Source organism: Siphateles boraxobius, unplaced genomic scaffold (assembly GCF_051911475.1).
Source record: "Siphateles boraxobius isolate OS27281-9 unplaced genomic scaffold, OSU_SipBor_1 35, whole genome shotgun sequence".
NCBI lineage: Eukaryota > Metazoa > Chordata > Actinopteri > Cypriniformes > Leuciscidae > Siphateles > Siphateles boraxobius.
The window spans coordinates 12,519,690-12,538,506 of NW_027508975.1; the positions used below are offsets into that span (position 1 = coordinate 12,519,690).

At 39.4% G+C, this 18,817-nt stretch overlaps 2 protein-coding genes across 2 annotated transcripts in view; one reads left to right on the forward strand and one right to left on the reverse strand.

Moving 5' to 3' along the window:
* On the reverse strand, positions 1-3,412 carry ppp1r11 (protein phosphatase 1, regulatory (inhibitor) subunit 11). Its single transcript, XM_077196418.1, has 3 exons — positions 3,280-3,412; positions 1,819-1,927; positions 1-1,520 (listed from the first exon to the last, which is right to left on the reverse strand). Exons 1-3 carry the CDS (start codon positions 3,367-3,369, stop codon positions 1,339-1,341), a joined length of 381 nt encoding a protein of 126 aa, XP_077052533.1. The 5' UTR covers positions 3,370-3,412; the 3' UTR covers positions 1-1,338.
* The window catches only part of vars2 (valyl-tRNA synthetase 2, mitochondrial), a 26,474-nt gene continuing 11,035 nt past the window's right edge, over positions 3,379-18,817 (forward strand). Inside the window, exons 1-15 of the mRNA XM_077196416.1 lie at positions 3,379-4,041; positions 4,502-4,718; positions 4,800-4,881; positions 5,064-5,164; positions 5,924-6,045; positions 6,287-6,353; positions 6,443-6,540; positions 7,197-7,278; positions 8,395-8,514; positions 8,600-8,708; positions 8,800-8,888; positions 9,532-9,622; positions 16,128-16,255; positions 18,038-18,141; positions 18,355-18,436. Of these exons, the coding sequence (XP_077052531.1) occupies positions 4,506-4,718; positions 4,800-4,881; positions 5,064-5,164; positions 5,924-6,045; positions 6,287-6,353; positions 6,443-6,540; positions 7,197-7,278; positions 8,395-8,514; positions 8,600-8,708; positions 8,800-8,888; positions 9,532-9,622; positions 16,128-16,255; positions 18,038-18,141; positions 18,355-18,436 (1,488 nt within the window). The 5' untranslated portion in view covers positions 3,379-4,041; positions 4,502-4,505. The remainder of the gene's footprint in view (positions 4,042-4,501; positions 4,719-4,799; positions 4,882-5,063; positions 5,165-5,923; positions 6,046-6,286; positions 6,354-6,442; positions 6,541-7,196; positions 7,279-8,394; positions 8,515-8,599; positions 8,709-8,799; positions 8,889-9,531; positions 9,623-16,127; positions 16,256-18,037; positions 18,142-18,354; positions 18,437-18,817) is intronic.

Below are 18,817 nucleotides of genomic sequence, written 5' to 3' on the forward strand. Positions count from 1 at the left end.
TTGCCATTAAGCATTTAATAGATATAAAGAACATAACTTAACATCTGTTTATTCATGTTAAATCCACTCTATGACCTTTGCTATGTACATACAGGTGCGTTCACAGTAAAGGTGCGACAGATGCATGTGAATGCTGTGATACAGATGACTGATGCGATGGTCCTGATGGGGATCATCTGTATCTGACATCGGTGGAGAGATGATGCTATGTGCATTTTCTTCTTGGCCAGTATTCAGTCATGCACCTTCCCGTGCTCTTTATAACCACATATAATAAATCCTTAAAGCTCAAATCAAACTACTATACACCAAGCTGACAGCATACACCTCTCCCACTTTTAGCTGGATTTTATACCAATTTCTGCTAAATAAAAGCAGCCATCGTGACCAGGATGAAATGAGGCACCTTACATGTCACAGGGTGATCTTCTCAATCACATACACCAAAACATTTTTACCTGGATTTCATGTAAAACATGAGGATAAAAAGGATAATTGCCAAATCTATGTATTTTCAGATCAGTATACCACTGTTTAATTGCACTTCTGCTTTTCAATTTACTTCAGTTTTGGGTAATGATCAAGGTGCCGTTCTCACCTCGCATTCAGAATGAATTTAAAAGTTTCTGTCCACTTTACTACGTTTTAAACACATTAATGTCTTTCTATGTACATGCCGAGTTTCTTACTGGCCTGATTGTCTGAGGGGAGCCTCACTAAAACTCAAACTTGTGAAAACTAATGGAGGTGATTTAATGTGTCCCTGTAAATATATTCAAAGGGTTGAGTTCCTGAAATCTGTCTTTTTTTTTAATTCCCTATAGCACACAACACATATTACACTTGAAAATCCTCAAGTGATTTGAAGAAATACTGCTGCTAGAAATGTGACACAGCAAGATATAAAATTTATTTTTTTATACTGCCTTTAATCCCTTTAAATTCGCACCAAGGTACAACCTTCCCAATTAACATTTGAAGGTTTTTAATGCATTAAAATATTGTTTGTGGACACATAACTGGTAAGATCAAGTTGTTAAACACAAACAAATAACTATAGATTTCACAAAAAGAAATAAAAACCAATGTCATATGTACAACAAATATCAATTTTCCGCAGCGTTCAGATCGCTAAAAAGGTTTAGTCTTCCCCAAGTCATCACACTAATGACCACGGGGAAAACGAATCACATTGCATTGCTCTACAAGCTTTCATTCATCAAAAAGCTTTTGACACCCAGTGATGGTGTGATGTAATTCAGTGTGAGTGAGGATGAGGGATTATGAATGTAGTGCCGCCCTTTACCCTTCCCTCCAAACCGACTCTCCCACTAACTTCTAGTGAGGGTTTGTTCCCCCAGAGCTAGGTGGCGCTGTGGTCCCACCACCCTCCCTCTGTTGATTGTCTCTTCTCCCATGTCCCAGAACACAATGCGCACTTCCGCAGCCTTCCTCGTCATCCCCCTCACTTTCCGAGGAAGACTCGCCGAACTGTCGTGGCTTCTCGTAAATACAGCAACCTGGACATATCAAAGTGTTTTTAGAAGAAAGTGACAACAAAAAGACAAATCAGCTGAGGACGTTCTATTTCAAGAAATGAAACATTCAATCGGCCGCTTTAAACAGATGCAGGTCGTTCTAAACCCAATTTTTAAGGTCAGCTATTTTAAAGCAGACTTGAAATGGCCCAGATCTGCCTGTCCTACACCATTTTTCCAAGTATTTTGATGTTTTACAAGAAATTTTGAATAGATAAACAGATTGAATGATCATCCATAATTCAGACCACCAGATCTACACTAATAAACCCAGACTCACACTTTGAAGACCTCCGGCCCAGATGTTCATTGTCCACCGTGTCACTGGACCACTCCACTTTCTTGTCCGTCTTCCTTTTCCTGAGCTTGATGGTCAAGCTTCTTCCCTCCTGAAACCATCATATGGAGAATTATTTTAGGGCACGTTTACACGACAACGACCAACAACGGAAATGTTTTTCAACAGCGTAGTCAAAACGATCCCTGCTCACATGCATCCACGAAAACGATTGAAAATGCTGTATTCTGCTGTCAGGCCAGTAGTTTGCGATAACACTTTGTATAGAAACACTACACGCATAGACTGAACACGTAACATGCATGCGCATGACATCACTGTTTTCGCAAATTCAAGTTTTTGTAGTTTACATGGAGATAATAATGGTATCGTTTTCAAAAACATGCACTTTGAATCCCATTTTCAAAAATTTGCATTTTCAGGCCCCCAAAATGGCATTGTCGTGTAAATTAACAGTCAAAAATGCATTAAAAGGTTTCCGTTTTTAGTTGACAATGGTGTCGTGTAAAGTAAATGGCCCCTTAGTGACATTAGTAAATGTCGTTTCGGATATGCACAACCATTAGCTATCATAGGTTTGATGATAGCTAAATCAGATCAACTATATTTTATAACTATATTTTATTTTTCAAACATTATGAAGACAATAAAGTGTAATTGGATTTTTCATTACAAATAAATAAATAATGAATCCAAATAATACAGTTATAAATAATAGCCTCTATGGCACAATCATTGATACTAACTGTGCCATGGTACAACCAAGTGAGACACTATTATAGTTATTAATATTTTTTTATTTTATCTTTTCATTTTAAAGTTGTAGTAATTTTGTTATGCATTTTGTCATTTATATTAGTTTTTATTCATTTGTTATTTTAGTTTTTTAATTTATTTTAGTATGAGAAATGTTGGGAACATGGCAACTTGTTGAAAAAAATAAGTTGAAAAAAATATTTAGGCCTATCTTATTTTATTTGTCTATTTAACGTTTATTACAGTAACGTTTATTGTATGGTTTTATAATTGGTACTCCCAGTACTTTTTGAGTAAGTGCTGTAAAATGCTTTCACAATTATTCTATAATTTTTGAAGGCAGTAACGTAAGTTATTGTAACTAAAATGAAAACGGTGGTTACCATGGTACGGCTTTCTAAGGTCTATAAAAGGCTAAACATTAAAATGTGTATTTTTGTTGTGATGGGGATTAACATAAGATCATAACACACTGCCAAACAAGTTGAGCACATAAACCCAGCTGAACATGTTGATTACTAAACAGGCCTTATGCTGGTATCTGGCTAGTCTATTTAAACTAGTCGATGTGCTAACTATAAAACGATTAACTTAGTTAATTACAAGAGGTATCAGCTCTTGTAGCTGAATTATTCCGTGCAAGTGTGGTTAGTGATGGTGTCTACTACAGTAAATAGGGCAGGATACCTGCTGCGGTGGAGGCGGTGTGCCCGCCTGAACCTGAACGGTCTCCGTTATAGTCTCACTCGATGTAACGTTACGTTGGACCTCCGCCATAGCACTGATGAAACCCGAATAAACCGTCCCAGAGGCGTTCGATAGATGAAAGTCTGGTCTCAATTTAGAGAATATTAGAAAACAAATATTCAGTTGTTGGTTGTCGTTTCAAAATGTCGAGCTCGACGCTATATGCATCTGAGATGAATGCATGAGATGAATTTGTACTAGCCTAATCACTCCTCGGAAGGACGCATTTACGGACAGACCAGATTCTGAAGTTGACTGTGTTTCAAAAACTAGTGAGCTGACTACCTAGACTGGATTTGTGACATTATATATGTCTTTTAAGTCAAGTTAGCTGAATTGTATATTTAAATCGATGTTTACTCGAAACACGTCAAAATATATTTACGATTTCAGAAAGAGCAACGCAATCTTGACGCGTAGCAATGCTGTCTAGATAGGCAGGTCATTAGCTTTTGAGACGCAACCGCTGAGTGTTCATCTAAAAACTATCCGATAGGAAACAGCGGACGCTACAAGATCTTGTAAATCGAGAAGGAAATATAATCCCCTCTAATTTAACTTAAACTGTTCGCAGCTTTTTGATTTCTCATTCATTTGTGTTTTAAGTCATACAGAATTTAAAAACCTAAATATATCAATGGGAAAAATCAATGCCGTATCCGCAATATGTCTGCGCCCAGTGATAGCTCACATCTAGTGAAGGTAACTTACCTTCCTTTTTATCTGTCATTCTCAAAATGCCGTTTTTCTCTGATCATAAGATAACGTGTGAATTCTGTAAAGGATGCATTTCATAAAGTTGCTGTACGCATTTATCAATAATATTTTCATAATGGTGAACTTTTATTGATTGCTTAAAGCATTATCAAACACCTTTGATCCTGCATGTTTGTTTCATGTATTTTGTTGTTGTACCATTGTACTGAATGCTTACTCTCTCTGCTCTCTCGTAGTTAACATTAACAACACTGACTCCAAAGTAGCTACATGGCAAAAATACCATGGTGTCATGTCTAAAAAATGTTTAAGAATTTTATTTCGTTTTATTACTCAAGAATTTAAATGTGATGCACAAATTAAATAATTGTTTACAATTATTTAGTGTTTTTTGTGTGGTCACATTTTGTTTACAAGACAAATTTTGTTTGTCTTTTTACACTAGTTTCATGCTTAAGCGCTTCGGATTTCAGGACATGTGGAAGTCTGTGCATGTGGTTTCACCCAGAATCTGGAGCGGAGATCTACAGAAAGCCTGGAGCACATGGGCTTGCAGACTCTGCTCTCAAACCCCATCCAACACACTCTCTTCACATCATCCCAGGACACAAGCTGAGAAAGCCAAACGCAGACGAGCACGGGAGAAGGCCATACTCAGTAGTGTGGGTTATGCATAAGCAAAACAGTGCACATTTCATATGGTTTAAAACCATGCAAGCCTTATAACCCTTTAACCCTTATAGGATGTGAATGACGTTGAACTGAGCTGGTCTGATAAAGAGAAAATAACCTACAATGAAGCACTCTTACCTGGAGAGAAGAAAGGTAACAGAATGCTTTTCCTCCTTCTCTTCATATTATTTCTTGTGTTACTGTGCATTGATGTTCTGAATGGTTTTTCCACTGATGGGGTTTATGTTGACTAATGCAGTTACCGTATTATAGATGCCTATGGTATCATCCCTATCTCTGTAACTCCCATGTCTTCCAAACATCCTCTCTTTTAGACACCACTCTGCCCTTCCCACAATCCTACAGCCCAGAATATGTGGAGTTTGGCTGGTATCAGTGGTGGGAGAAACAGGGATTCTTCAGTCCTGAGCAGCATGTAAGGGAGCAGTTATAGCTTTATTTGTATTATTATTATCTTCAATAATCTGTTAACCCAATAAGATAGAACCCAAGAAACTTTGTATTACCAGTACTTCAACCAGTGTGTTTATTGCTTCTTTATGATGAATTCATATAAATTGATTTTTTTTTTAAATAATGATTTATTTATTTATTTGTTTGTTTGTTTGTTTATTCAGCAAGGGCACATTAAATTGATCAAAAATTACAGTAAAAACATTTATAATGTTACAAAAGATTTTTATTTCAAATAAATGCTGTTTTTTAACTTTCTATTCATTAAAGAATCTTGGAAAAAATGTATCGTGCTTTTAAGAAAAATATTAAGCAGCAGAACTGTTTTCAAATATTTTGAAATAACTATTATAATTAACAAATGTTTCTTGAGCAGTAAATCAGCATATTAGAAGGATCATGTGACTGTAGACTGGAGTAATGATGCTGAAAATTCAGCTTTACCATCACAGGAATAAATTACATTTTAAAATATATTCAAATAGAAAACAGTTATTTTAAATTCTAATAATATTGCACAAAATTACAGTTTTTTACTCTATTTTTGATCAAATAAATGCAGCATTGGTGAGCATAAGCTGTGCCGACTTTGTTCTTTTAGTAGAGCGGATGTATTATTGCATGTTACATACTTTTTTGACATATTTTTATTAGTGTTCTTAGTTTTTGCACATATTAGAATGTTTTTAACCAAGTTTTTTTTGTGTGTCTTTTTCTTCAGAGTAAACAGCCCCATTCTGTTGATAAATATTTCTCCTTATGTATTCCACCCCCAAATGTGACCGGCACTTTACATCTCGGACATGCACTGACAGTGGCTATAGAAGATGCTTTGGCTCGCTGGTACCATTTTAAGAAACTCTTTGATTAATACTCAGTAACATAACATACATCAACAATACATACACACACACACACATATATATATATATATATATATATATATATATATATATATATATATATATATATATATATATATATATATAAATAAAAAGATCTCTTTAAATTGACACTTTGTCAGAGTCCAGTATTATCTTGGATATTATAATATTTTGTAAAAAATATGATGTTTTCAATTCAGGCGACGGATGCAGGGCTACAAGGTGCTATGGGTTCCAGGCTGTGACCATGCTGGAATTGCAACACAGGTACCCCATCTCTACATCTGTTAATGATGCTGAGATTTCATTTTCTATGTGTATTAGCTGTTCAGAAAACTCTCTGATGTGTGTGATAGTCTGTGGTGGAGAGGAAGCTGTTCAGGGAACAGGGGAAGTGCAGACAGGACTACAGTAGAGAGGAGTTCCTCAAACAGGTCTGGAGATGGAAAAATGAGTGAGTCTTTGTCTCTCCTTTTTTGCTGTCCTTCTTTTATTTATATATCTGTATGGAAGCTTGTTTCTGCCACAGAATAAAAAACAAAACGGTTAATTGCAACTTTTGATCTCACAATTCTGACTTTTTCCCCCGGAATTTAGACTTTATAAGTTCCAATTAAAAGTATCTCACAATTATGAGGGAAACAAATCTGAATTGAACTTTATTAACTCGCATTTGTGGAAAAACAAAGTCAGAATTGCAAGTTAATATCTCAGAATTGTGGGGGAAAAAAATCAGAATTTCAAATTTATCTCACAGTTTGCCAGATTGTGAGAAATAAAGTAAAAACGTTGTGAGAAATAATCTCGCAATTGAGTATCTGTCTGAATTGCAAGAAAATATTTTAAGAATTTCAAGTTTATATCTTGCAATTCGGTCTTTATAACTCATTATGAGTTTATATCTCATAATTCTATTAAAAAAAAAATGTCAGAATTATAAACTCGCAAATGCAAGAAAAAGTTTTTTTATATCCGATTCCATATCAGAGCCTTTCAGTGGTTCAGGGCCTGTATATGGTACAATTACAACTATTACATTATCCATTTCCATACGGTAACTGTTTAGGGATGTCTTTTTTAATTCAGCTTAAATGTTTGGCCTTTTTTTAGAAAAGGGGATGAGATTTATCATCAGCTGAGAAAACTAGGTGCATCTCTTGACTGGAGCAGAGCCTGTTTTACGATGGACCCGGTAATAAAAAGGACTTTCTCAGTTCACACATTGCCTTTGTTTAGAATAGCATACCACTGTAGTACTGTACAATATTCCTGCAGTAAATAATATATTTAATATAAATAATATATGTAAATAATATACTATACATTGTTCACACTTTTAATATTTTCTGATGCTTAATTACATTTAATTGCATTTAAACGAAAATATATTATAGGTTACATTTATATTAAATATAATTAGCTGAACTTTAGAGGGCTTTTTTAGACCCACTTAAATTGAACTTAAGTGCTCCATTGTTTGTAATATTATAACTACTTCTATTGTCTTTGAAATGTGGTTAAATTGTGCCGAAAACACTGACAAGCATTCATGGTATGTTAAATTATACTGTACTTCAATCTCATTTCTATTTAAACTTGTATGTCATTCATTTAAATCTATTTGTAATATCAAATTTGTTATGATTAAGCTGAATTGTAGTACATTTAAAATATATTAACTTTAAATGCAATATTGAATAATACAGTTACATTTATAATCAAGTACTTTACGTGTGCTTAAGTATGTACACATCAAAATAAGTGTAATTTTATAATGCATGACAAAAGATTATTAAAACTAGTGATTTAAAATGTACTTAAAAGTAAAACTTTTAATTTGACAGTATTAAGAAGTACACTTTAGTCAATGTTGAAAGTGCGTACCATTTATTCCATTAATATAGTATCTGCAAGTACAGAATTGTTCAAAATATACCGTAACTCTTTATTTTAAGGTGACTTTGTTGTTACACATTACTACATGTATTTTATGTAGAATTTTAACAGTAAATTATGCATAATTACAAGTAACTAACCTTAATTGGAACTCTATAGTGATTACATGTAGTTAATTAATATCACTCAGTACTTAGTTGAGTACAAAGTCACTGTTACCTTAAAATAAAATGTAACCAAATATACTTTTAAGATTTGACCTATACATTCAATTACTATTAAGCGCACTTATTTTTCTTGAGGGTTTTCATTGTGATGAATGAACCAGGACTATTATCGACTGCAATTTTCATCCGTCTCAGAAGACATATTGTCTACAAAATTGTATTAAACATTACATTTTTCTCTATAGGGTTTCAGCAGTGCTGTGACTGAAGCTTTTGTCAGGTTGTGTGACTCTGGGCTCATCTATCGTTCTGAAGGTCTGGTCAACTGGAGCTGTGCCTTAGAGTCAGCCATCTCAGATATAGAGGTGCATTACTGGGCCAAACAATGTCTGACAACACTAGCAATGTCACACATTTCTTGTAGACTAAGGCATGGTTTGATGTGTTAAGGTGGACTCAAAGGAGCTGTCTGGCAGGACTCTTCTGTCTGTTCCCGGCTATCAGCAGAAAGTGGAGTTTGGGATCATGGTTACATTTGCATATCCTTTGGAGGGACAGGGTAAGTGGAATTGTTTCAGTTTGCTTGATTTCTTGAGATTTTGTTTTACCCCTTTAGTTGTAAGTGTGGTTTGTTTATTTATTTTATTTAGAAAGAGAGGTTGCCGTTTCAACCACTCGTCCAGAGACGATGCTGGGAGACGTGGCCATTGCTGTTCATCCTGATGACCCTCGATATAAAGTAAAGTTATAATGGTTTTCAAATGGATTTTCTTGTCAACTGTGCTTATGATATGTGACCCTGTATTGCAAAACCAGTCACAAAGTCGCACAGGTATATTTGTGGCAATAGCTAACAATACATTGCATGGGTCAAAATTATACAATTTTCTTTTATGCCAAAAATCATTAGGATATTAAGTAAAGATCAGGTTCCATGAATATATTTGATAAATTTCCTACCTTAAATATATAAAATGTTTATTTTTGCGAGTGAATGCAGCACAATCGCGAACATAAATGGACAACTTTAAAGGCGATTTTCTCATGTTTCTTTTTTTTTGTTGCAACCTCAGATTCCAGATTTTCAAATAGTGCTATCTCGGCTAAATGTTGTCATATCCTAACAAACCATACATAAATGGAAAGCTTATTTATTCAGCTGTCATTTGATGTATACATCTCATTGTCGAAAAATTGACCCATGTGTCTGGTTTTGTAGTCCAGGGTCACATATTACTTATCATGGCTGTACTTGTGTTCGAATGAGATATTATTGTACTACATAGTGTGCTCATTTTCTGAGCTATTGTGACCTAGAATACTGAATAATTTTAGTTTACAACCAGAGTTAAAGCCCAAAATATGAATTCTTTTCTCTTCAGGATCTTCATGGCAAACACTGCAGGCATCCATTCACAGAGCGGTTATTACCTATTGTCACTGACTCTATGGTGGATATGACATTTGGCACAGGTATTTCATTTGATTATGCATGATATTTTTGGAGATGAGTGGTTAATTCTATTTGCTGATAACTGGATATTTTATCGTTAAATGGGCCCTTTGCACATTTCCAGGGTTCCCTTTCAGTCGCTCACGTCCGACGTAGTCGACGTGTCGACTGATTGGGATCACACTTAGAGAGCCTGTTCTTCGAGTACTTTTAAAACGAGCCAATGCAGTTTGGCGTGCGAGATTTGGATCTCACACTCCGCCCTACTTCGCGGGTATAAATACGGACGTGGATGCACGCACCAGTTGTCTTTCGCTTCGAAGCCGATCGGTGTCGATGTCTCTGAAGAGTGTTGAAGTTTGTCGGTCGCTGCCGATCCAGTTGGCAAGTGTAAGGCCAAGCATCCCTGACGCAGGCCACCGAGGGATGGGGGAACGAGCTCTTCAGATGGTTACTGTTCCGCCACTGGCTCCTCAAAGTCCTCTGTTCCTAGGTCCCAAGTGGCTCAGACTGGCGGTGTGCGACCCTGTACAGCCTTGCACCCCTCAGCCCCCTCTTGTATCGTCAGCCGGTAGCTGGGTGTGGTTCGAGGACCCGGTCACGACTACTTGCGCAGCCCCTGCCTCCACGTGGAGACAGGTAAGTGTTGTGCACCACATTCAGACCCCGCTTCAGGCCGGCTTCGAGCCTTCCGACCCAGGTCCCTGTCCTCCACCTCGCTGCCCCACCCAGGATACGTCTGTGGTACCTCTGGTTTCCCAGTTCGTAGAAGCCGGGAAAGTGCTCCCAACCGGTCCAGTCGGCTTCTCCGTACCATCGACTGTACGATTCAGTTCGCCCGGCTTCCGCCCAAGTTCAGCGCTGTTCGTTACACTTCGGTGTTGAGCGAATGTGCCCTGTCATGCGTGCGGACATCGCACTCCTACTGGACAAAGGATGCGATTGAACCGGTTAAATCTGGCCGATATGAAGACCAGCTTCTATAGCTCATACTTCGTTGTACCCAAGAAAGGTGTTGGGTTATGGCCAATCTCGGACCTGCGACTCTTGATTCAGGCCCTGTACAAGCCTCTGTTCAAGTTGCTAACATAGAGATGCATTTTCAAATGCTCCGTCCATGAGATTGGTCTGCAGCGTTCAACCTGATGGACGCGTGCTCAGATCTCTATCCTCCGCAATGCAGGCCATCCTGTGTTTTTGCATTTGAGGGTTCGAAGTCTCAGTACAAATCCTACCCTTTGAGTGCTACATAGCCAGTTGGGTCTTCAGGTCAACTGGGAAAAGAGTAAACTCGCCCACGGGCTGAGGATCTCTTTTTCCGGTAAGGAGCTGGACTCGGTCTAACACGCCTCACAGCAGGAACTTGTCTGGTCAGTGCTTTCAGAAGTGAGAAAAGGTGCCACTGAAACCTTTTCAGAGGCTCTTGAGGCATATGGCAGACACAGCTGCAATGGTTCAGATTCAGAGAATCCTCCATATGATGGCGCTTCAGCACTGGCTTCACAGCGACACGCTCCGTGTGTCAATTACCTGGCCTGTCTCCAAACCCTCAGCCTGTGATCAAACTTTTGTTTCTCCGGGCCAGTCGCCCGTAGAACAAGTGTCCACCAAACACCGGCTGAGGGGCCACGTACAACGGGCATGCAGTAACGGGGGTCTGGACGGACCTCGTCCAACTGCCTCGAGTTGCTGGCAGTACACCTGGACAGCAAGCTTGTAATGGTCTGTACAAACACTGCGACCGTTGCGCTACGCTTCCCTCGCATGTCGCAACTCGCCCGCCACCTCCTCCTTGGAGTCAGAAGCTTCTGTGGTCGCTTCATTCCACTTAATTTTACGGCCTGCTCAATTGGCTGCCTACTAGGCCTCACGACAGCCTGGGGCCCAGGGAAAAGTGGAGACTCCATCCCCAGGCGGTCCAGATGTTCAAGCACCACTTCGGGGCCGCACAGTTACATCCGTTTGCCTCTCCGGACTTGTCCCATTTTCAATTGTTTTACTCCCTGACCGAGCGGACTACCCTCAGCACAGAGACACTGGTGCACAGCTGGCCCCAGGGCCTCCACAGAGATGTGTTTCCCCAGTGAGCCTTCTTGCACAGCCCTTTGCTAAGTCAGGCAGGAGAAGGAGCAGGTCTTGCCAGTTGCCCTTTATTGGCCCAACCAGTTCTAGTTCCCCCGAACTCACTCTCGACAGCCCTTCCTGTCCCATTCCTCTGAGACAGTTTTCAGGGACAGGGCAGCGTTGGCACCTGCTTCCAGATCTCTGGAAACTCCATGTCTGGTCCCGAAAGGACGGGAAACGGAGGTTCTAGGTGATCTACCACATGTCGTAGACACCATCACTTCTATGAGAGCACCCTCTACGAGGCATGCTTGCGCCCTGAAGTGGAACCTGTTCGTTGAGTGGTGTTTTTCTCTCCAGGAAGACCCCCGAGGATGTTCGATCTCTTCCGTGTTTTCTTTCCAGCAAGATGGGTCGGAGCGAGGGGTATCACCCTCCACTCCCAAATTGTATATTGCCTCTATGAATTGATGCACATCATGATGCAGTGGATACAATCCATGGGGAAGCACGACTTGATCGTCAGGTTCCTGAGGGGAGCAAGGAGAGAATCCACCTTGCGCCCCCTCTATACCCTCTTGGGACTTATCTTTGGTGCTACTGCACTCTGAGAGACCTCAGCGTCAGGACCTCAGACCAGCTCTTGTCTGTTACGGAGACCAGCAGAAGGGAAGGCTGTTTCCAAGCAGAGGTTGGCCCTCTGGATAGTGGTTGCCATAATCTTGGTGTGTTTACCCAAGGTGCACCGTGCCCACCTGGGTAGTGAGCCTTTGGCGACACCAAACACGTTCGCTAGAAAAATAGCCTATGTGTCGAGACGGTTGCTTCCCGTGGGCTACCTTCACATGAAGCTAGTTTCACTGTAAGCCCGGTTCAATCCGCTGTGTATTCTTCCACCGTACGGCTCCCTGCGGCGAGCCCGTGTCTTCCCTTGGCAGAGCCCGCTCTGCCGTCACTGTCCGGTGTTTCTCCCCCCGATATAGGCTGGAGCAACCTCAGTGACATTCCATATGTTGTACTGCCTGGTAACGCCCAGTCTATATGTGTATCCTCCACATGTTACTTTCCTGCGGGCAGGATGTGGCTTCCACAGCGTATTCCTTTCCAAAGAAAGGGAAGGCTTTCCCAGTGGTCTGTATAACAGCAATGCTTTCCCTGGCCTAAGCCCTATCCCGTCTCCTCCTCAATAATGCGAAGGGATCATAAGGCTTTTGTCTAGTTGCTGGAAGGTGGCAGCACTAGTGGCGTTTTAATTGGGATTCCAATCAGTCGACATATCGACTACGTTGAACGTGAGCGACTGACAGGGAATGTCTCAGTTACGTATGTAACCCTCGTTCCCTGAAGGAGGGAACAGAGACGTTGTCCTGTTGCCACTATTGCTGAACCACCACTGACTCCGGGCTCTGCTTGGCTCCTCAGCGAAAAACAACTGGTGCGTAGATCCACTTCTGTATTCATACCCGTGCCACGGGGTGGAGTGAGAGATGCAGATCTCGCACGCTAATGTGCATTGGCTCATTTTAACAGTACTCGATGATGACAGGCTCCCTAAGCGTGATCCCAATCAGTTGACTATGTCTTCGTTCCTTCCTTCAGGGAACGAGGGTTACATACGTAACCGAGACGTTCTCAGAAGAAGTTATGATAGTTGGGTAAGCTTCTATAGTGGTAAATGGGAGACGACAACAAAAATATATTTTCAATTCCCATTTGCTACAATAGCAAAAGAACAAATCTGTGATAGCGTTTTCCAAAAGAGACCTATATATAAAATATAGAGAGAATAAGTATGACTTAATGATTCATGCCACGTGAATTCCTCACGCCACACCAGGAAAATCAAGAAAGTAAGGCGCCATCACTGTTACCGCTGTTCAGTGAATTTTTGTCGTAAATATACAGTCTTTTTAATAGGAATTCATATGTCTTGAATTTCTTGTTAGGTTGAAATATTTCCCCACACAAGCTTTGTAAGATGTTGGTGACACTGATTTGTCACATTGACCAACAGAAAGCTGCTTGGACTAAAAGTGACCGATAACATTAAATGGGCACGAATGCAATTTAAGCTCTCTAAATCAAGGAGCATCTCGATAATTAAAGGCAAGGTAGTAGATAAAACATTCTTCATTAATGGTGAAGCAATTCCAACAGTTTCTGAGAAGCCAGTGAAGAGTCTTGGGAGATGGTACGATGGGGATCTAAAGGACACAGTTAGAGTGGGAGAAGTTAGGCGACAAGCAGTGGAAGGGTTGAAGAGCATAAACAGCTGCACTCTACCAGGCAAACTAAAACTCTGGTGCTTTCAGTTTGGTCTACTGCCGAGGTTGCTGTGGCCACTGACTGTGTATGAGGTTTCTTTGACAACAATGGATAAGCTGGAAGCTTAAATAAGTTCATATATAAGGAAAGGGTTGGGAGTTCCACGCTGCCTCAGCAGAGTGGGACTTTATAGTAAAGGAATATTGCAGCTGCCAGTCTCTGCTTTAACCGAGGAGTTTAAGTGCAACAAGGTCATACTGGAAATTACCTTAGTAGAGTCACGCGACAAATGTGTAAGGGAGGCAGCACCTGTGTTAACTGGTAGCACTGGTATCAGTGGTCAGCAAAGAAATCTGTGGAAGAGGCAAAGGCTGCCCTTCAATTTGGTGATATCGTTGGACAGGTACAGCATGGAAGAGGGGGTTTTGGGCTCAGTTTAGCTCCTCCTAAATGGCACAAGGCAGCCCCAGCTCAAAGGAGGAAGCTGGTAGTCAACAAGGTGCGAAAGCAAGAGGAGAGGATGAGGTGTATAAAGGCCATTTCCCAGGCCAAGCAGGGAGAGTGGATGAGATGGGAGAGTGTGGAACAACGCAAGATGGGCTGGCAAGACCTTTGGTCAATAGAAGAGAATAGGATCAGTTTCCTTATCAGGTCAACATGTGATGTTCTCCCATCACCACAGAACCTAAACCTCTGGATAGGAGAGGATCCCTCTTGTCCTTTGTGTTCATCACCTGCCACATTAAGGCACATTTTGACAGGATGTAAGGTGGCTCTTAGCCAGGGTCGGTTTACTTGGCGCCATGACCAAGTACTCCGATGTTTGGCGTTAGCATTGGAAGACAAGCGTGACATGACCAATAAGTTGCCCCCTGTTCTAGCAAAACATTACATACAGAAGACAATATTCCTCTGCCCAGGCGAGCAACCACCAAGAAAAGGTGTTAAAACCAATTCTCGCCCAGGACAACTGGAAGCTGCTGGGGACTGGAAAATGCTGGCTGATCTTGATTAACGGCTTATTTTTCCACCTGAGATTGCCACCACTAATCTCCGACCAGATATTGTTTTGTGGTCTGGATCAGCACGCATTGTTCAACTGATAGAGCTTACAGTGCCATGGGAGGATGCTGTTGATGAGGTATATGAGAGGAAGACACTGCGGTATGCTCAGCTGGCCACTGAAGCAGAACAGCGAGGATGGAGAGTCCGGGTTTATCCAGTGGAAGTGGGTTGTCGAGGATTTGTGGCACACTCCACAACCCGGTTCCTCGGAGACGTCGGATTCAGTGTCCAAGAGTTGCGTCGCACAGTAAAGAACTTATCTGAAGCAGCAGAAAGGAGCAGCAACTGGCTGTGAGACGGAAAGAGTCTGGCTGGCTGTGTACAGGTAGCCACGCTACGGTTTCGAAGAATTCTTGAAAGACTTGAAGAGTCATTTGGTTTATTTGTATAGCTTGCATAGTTATTACAGTTATTATGTTCCTGTGTATTTTGCGTGAATGAGGATTGGTTGTTTGGACAGATATTGTGTTTTGCGGTAGTATGCCATACGGAACAGTTGCCACTGACCTGCTTTAACGACGGCAGTGGGGCTCGACAGCCTTAGTCAAACGGGTTGGCGCGTATGGTCGGGTTGCGGAGAGATAGACTGTGGTTTGGGCTATGAGGAAGGAGCAACCTCAGCAGCAGGAAGGATGAAACGGTTAGTAAGCTGGGCTGAGTTGATTGGGGGATGGAGGGGGGTGACTCTGGGACGCCAGAGTCACTGTCGAGCCCTCTTGAGGTGTCGTGGGCTAGTCGACGAAACACTGAGGACGGAAGGTGCCCACATGAAGACCCTAGAGATGTCCCCTACTCAGCTCAATCCAGACATTTGTCATGGGGAGACCGCACTGTGGTTGCAGCCGTTGTGTGTGCTGATGCGCAAAATACACTGCAGCTATTAACACCAGACAGAAGGAGATTCACATCACCATACGGAAAGCTATGTCTTAGTTGGTGCTTATCTTGGCGAAAGCCGAGTACAAATCAGCATCAAGTTTTAACATCTACTCTCGTGTAATGGAAATCATGTGTGAGCGGTGCTTCATAGCTACACTGTTGTCAATGGACAATGGACCTTTTTTGCCTGATAATCTGATGAAATTTCACCATTAAAATTTCAGCCCCATTCTTTCAACTTTGCCTTCATAGGTGCTGTTAAATTGACACCAGCTCATGACCACACTGACTTCCTACTCTCTCAGAGACATTCACTCCCACATCTCACTGTGATTGGAGGAGATGGGACCATGACCTCAGTCTGTGGCCAATGGCTAGAGGTACAGAGATCATTTTACAATTTACCTTTACCAACCTTTTATTCTCTATTGTGACGAATATCCGAGTGAAACAGCGATGTCGTTGTTCCCTTGTTTTTATTGCAAATAAATAATTTCTACTTTCTACTAATATGGGTAAAGACTTTTGGTATAATTTCAGTAATTATTTGATTATTTTTACTTATAGTACTTGTAGTATTTGACTAATAATAATAAATTGTTTCTTGTTTCATATTTAGAGATAAAAAAAAAAATGGTAACATTTTACTAAAGGTCCCATTATTTATTGTTAACAATCAGCCATACATTTGTTACAGTATTTATACATTTTGGTAATATTAGTTTATAAAGTACTTTTGATTTTAAAAATGTATTAGTAAATGTTGAGATTAACACTAACTGAGATTAATAAATGCTTTTGAAGTATTTTTTATTGTTAGTGCATGTTACCACTGTTAACAACTGGAATCTTATTGTAAAGTGTTACCAAATTATTATATCCCCTAAGACATCAACTTGAGAGACATTTTTTCTAATTGTAGAAAAAAAACAGTACTCTGTGCTTAACTTAGTGTGAATGGTCAAGTAAATGCTTACTATAAATATAACAATAATTATAATAACTGTATTAGCGCACACTTTGCAGATTTAAATTTGGATGGATTCTGATTTAATGTCAATCTTTTTATCATTCATCAGCTGTAAAAAAAAGCACAAGAAATCTGAAAGTGATTCCAAAGATATTGTTCCTTTCTATCACTATTGTTACAGTTGTGGTGTTAACTTATTCTCATAGAATAACAACGATTATTAAAATGTTCTGCTTATAGTTATCGCTGTAGTTATCATCCTTAGTGTGAATGGGCTTTTAGTGCTCAGCATTGATCTATATTATTCACACAATGAAACCTATTCAGTTTTGAGTGTCAGAGTCCTCTGAGAGAAACATAGCAAACTAACTAGCAAACTAGCAACTGGAGGCATCTAATTATGCATCTTCAGTATATATTACAGGGGTCAGTGAGGATCATGAAACTGATGAACATATTGAAGGTCTGCTCACTGGAAAGACTTTGTAAAGGTCAAAGAATCTTTACTGCAGAGCAGGCCTCTAAATACGCATTAACATATTGTATTACAGGAGGTCAGCGGGCTGTATGTATATTTCAAGATCATGAAACTAGGGAGTTTGAAAGGGCTCTGAGATCAACAAATCCACAGTTTAGCCTTCTGGCTTGAAGAAGTCTGGTCTAGAATGGTAAAGCATATTTGATAGTAGCATGGTAGCAAAATGGATAGTAGCAAAATTCACACCAAAGCCTAAATGTGATTAAAAATCAATATTGAATATCGACTTCCTGAGAACAATTTTAAATTAAGAAGAAAAAACATTATTAATCTCTGTGTTAAAATACTGCAAAAAGTGAAAAGAGTATCACATAAATTGTATTACCACTGCATAATATAATATAATATAATATAATATAATATAATATAATATAATATAATATAATATAATATAATTATGCATAATATTAGTCATATCATAATAATTGAGTTGACTGAGTTCTAAAAAGGAAAACTAAATGGAAAGTGATCTTCTTTGAAATATGATTGGGAAGTCACTGAAAATAAAATAACAATTAAATCATTTTTTGTATTTATATGCATTAGAATTAATCGCCAACAACAAATGAATGATAATGACAGCTTTAGCCTTAAGGCATCTCTATATTTGAAGGAATGGATATAGAGCATGTAAAGTATGTTTCTGTCTTTTAGGGTGTTAAACGCTTTGATGCCAGAGAACGAGTAATTACTGCGCTGACGGAGAGGAATCTGTTCAGAGGAAAGAAGGATCATCCAATGTCATTACCAATCTGCAGGTAAACCACTGTAAATTAGACCCCAAACCAGTCAATTCTTCCCAATCTTCTCACTTCTGAGATAATTACAGAATTATCATCTGTCTATATTTCAGACTTAGGCAGACTATACCTTTAAAACATTTTTGGCCGCTTATTATTATTATTATTTGACAAAAAATACCAGTAGTCTTTGACCTTATGTCCTGTCTTGCTTTTATTCCACCCACATAGCCGCTCTGGAGATGTCATTGAACCATTGCTGAAGAAACAGTGGTTTGTACGCTGTCAGGAAATGGGCAAGAAAGCAGTTCAAGTGAGTGTGTGTTTTAAATGTGTGGTTGCATTAGATATAAATTGTGCTGATATGCTAAACCACACAGTATGTGGGATGGATACAGTTTTTCAGCTATGTCTTACACATAATTATAATAAGGATAATAATTAAATCATATTTATATATTAATTATAGTTAATATATAGTAATTATATATATATTAATATATATAAAATATAATATATATAATATATATATATATATATACTACCATTTATATTAATTATAGTTATACATACCACCATTTAAAAGTTTAGGGTTAAGGTTCTATGATGCATTACATTATCAAAAGTGACAGTGAAGTCATTTATAATGTAACAATAGATAATTATTGGTTCCAAATAAATAAATTCTTTAACA

What these genes read in the sequence shown, in the direction of transcription:
- ppp1r11 (XM_077196418.1), bottom strand. Translation starts at nt 3,369, where the DNA reads ATGGCGGAGGTCCAACGTAACGTTACATCGAGTGAGACTATAACGGAG. An exon ending in CACCGCCTCCACCGCAGCAG is followed by an intron (nt 1,928 to 3,279) that starts GTATCCTGCCCT and finishes TGATGGTTTCAG; the next exon opens with GAGGGAAGAAGCTTGACCAT. An exon ending in GGGCCGGAGGTCTTCAAAGT is followed by an intron (nt 1,521 to 1,818) that starts GTGAGTCTGGGT and finishes TGATATGTCCAG; the next exon opens with GTTGCTGTATTTACGAGAAG.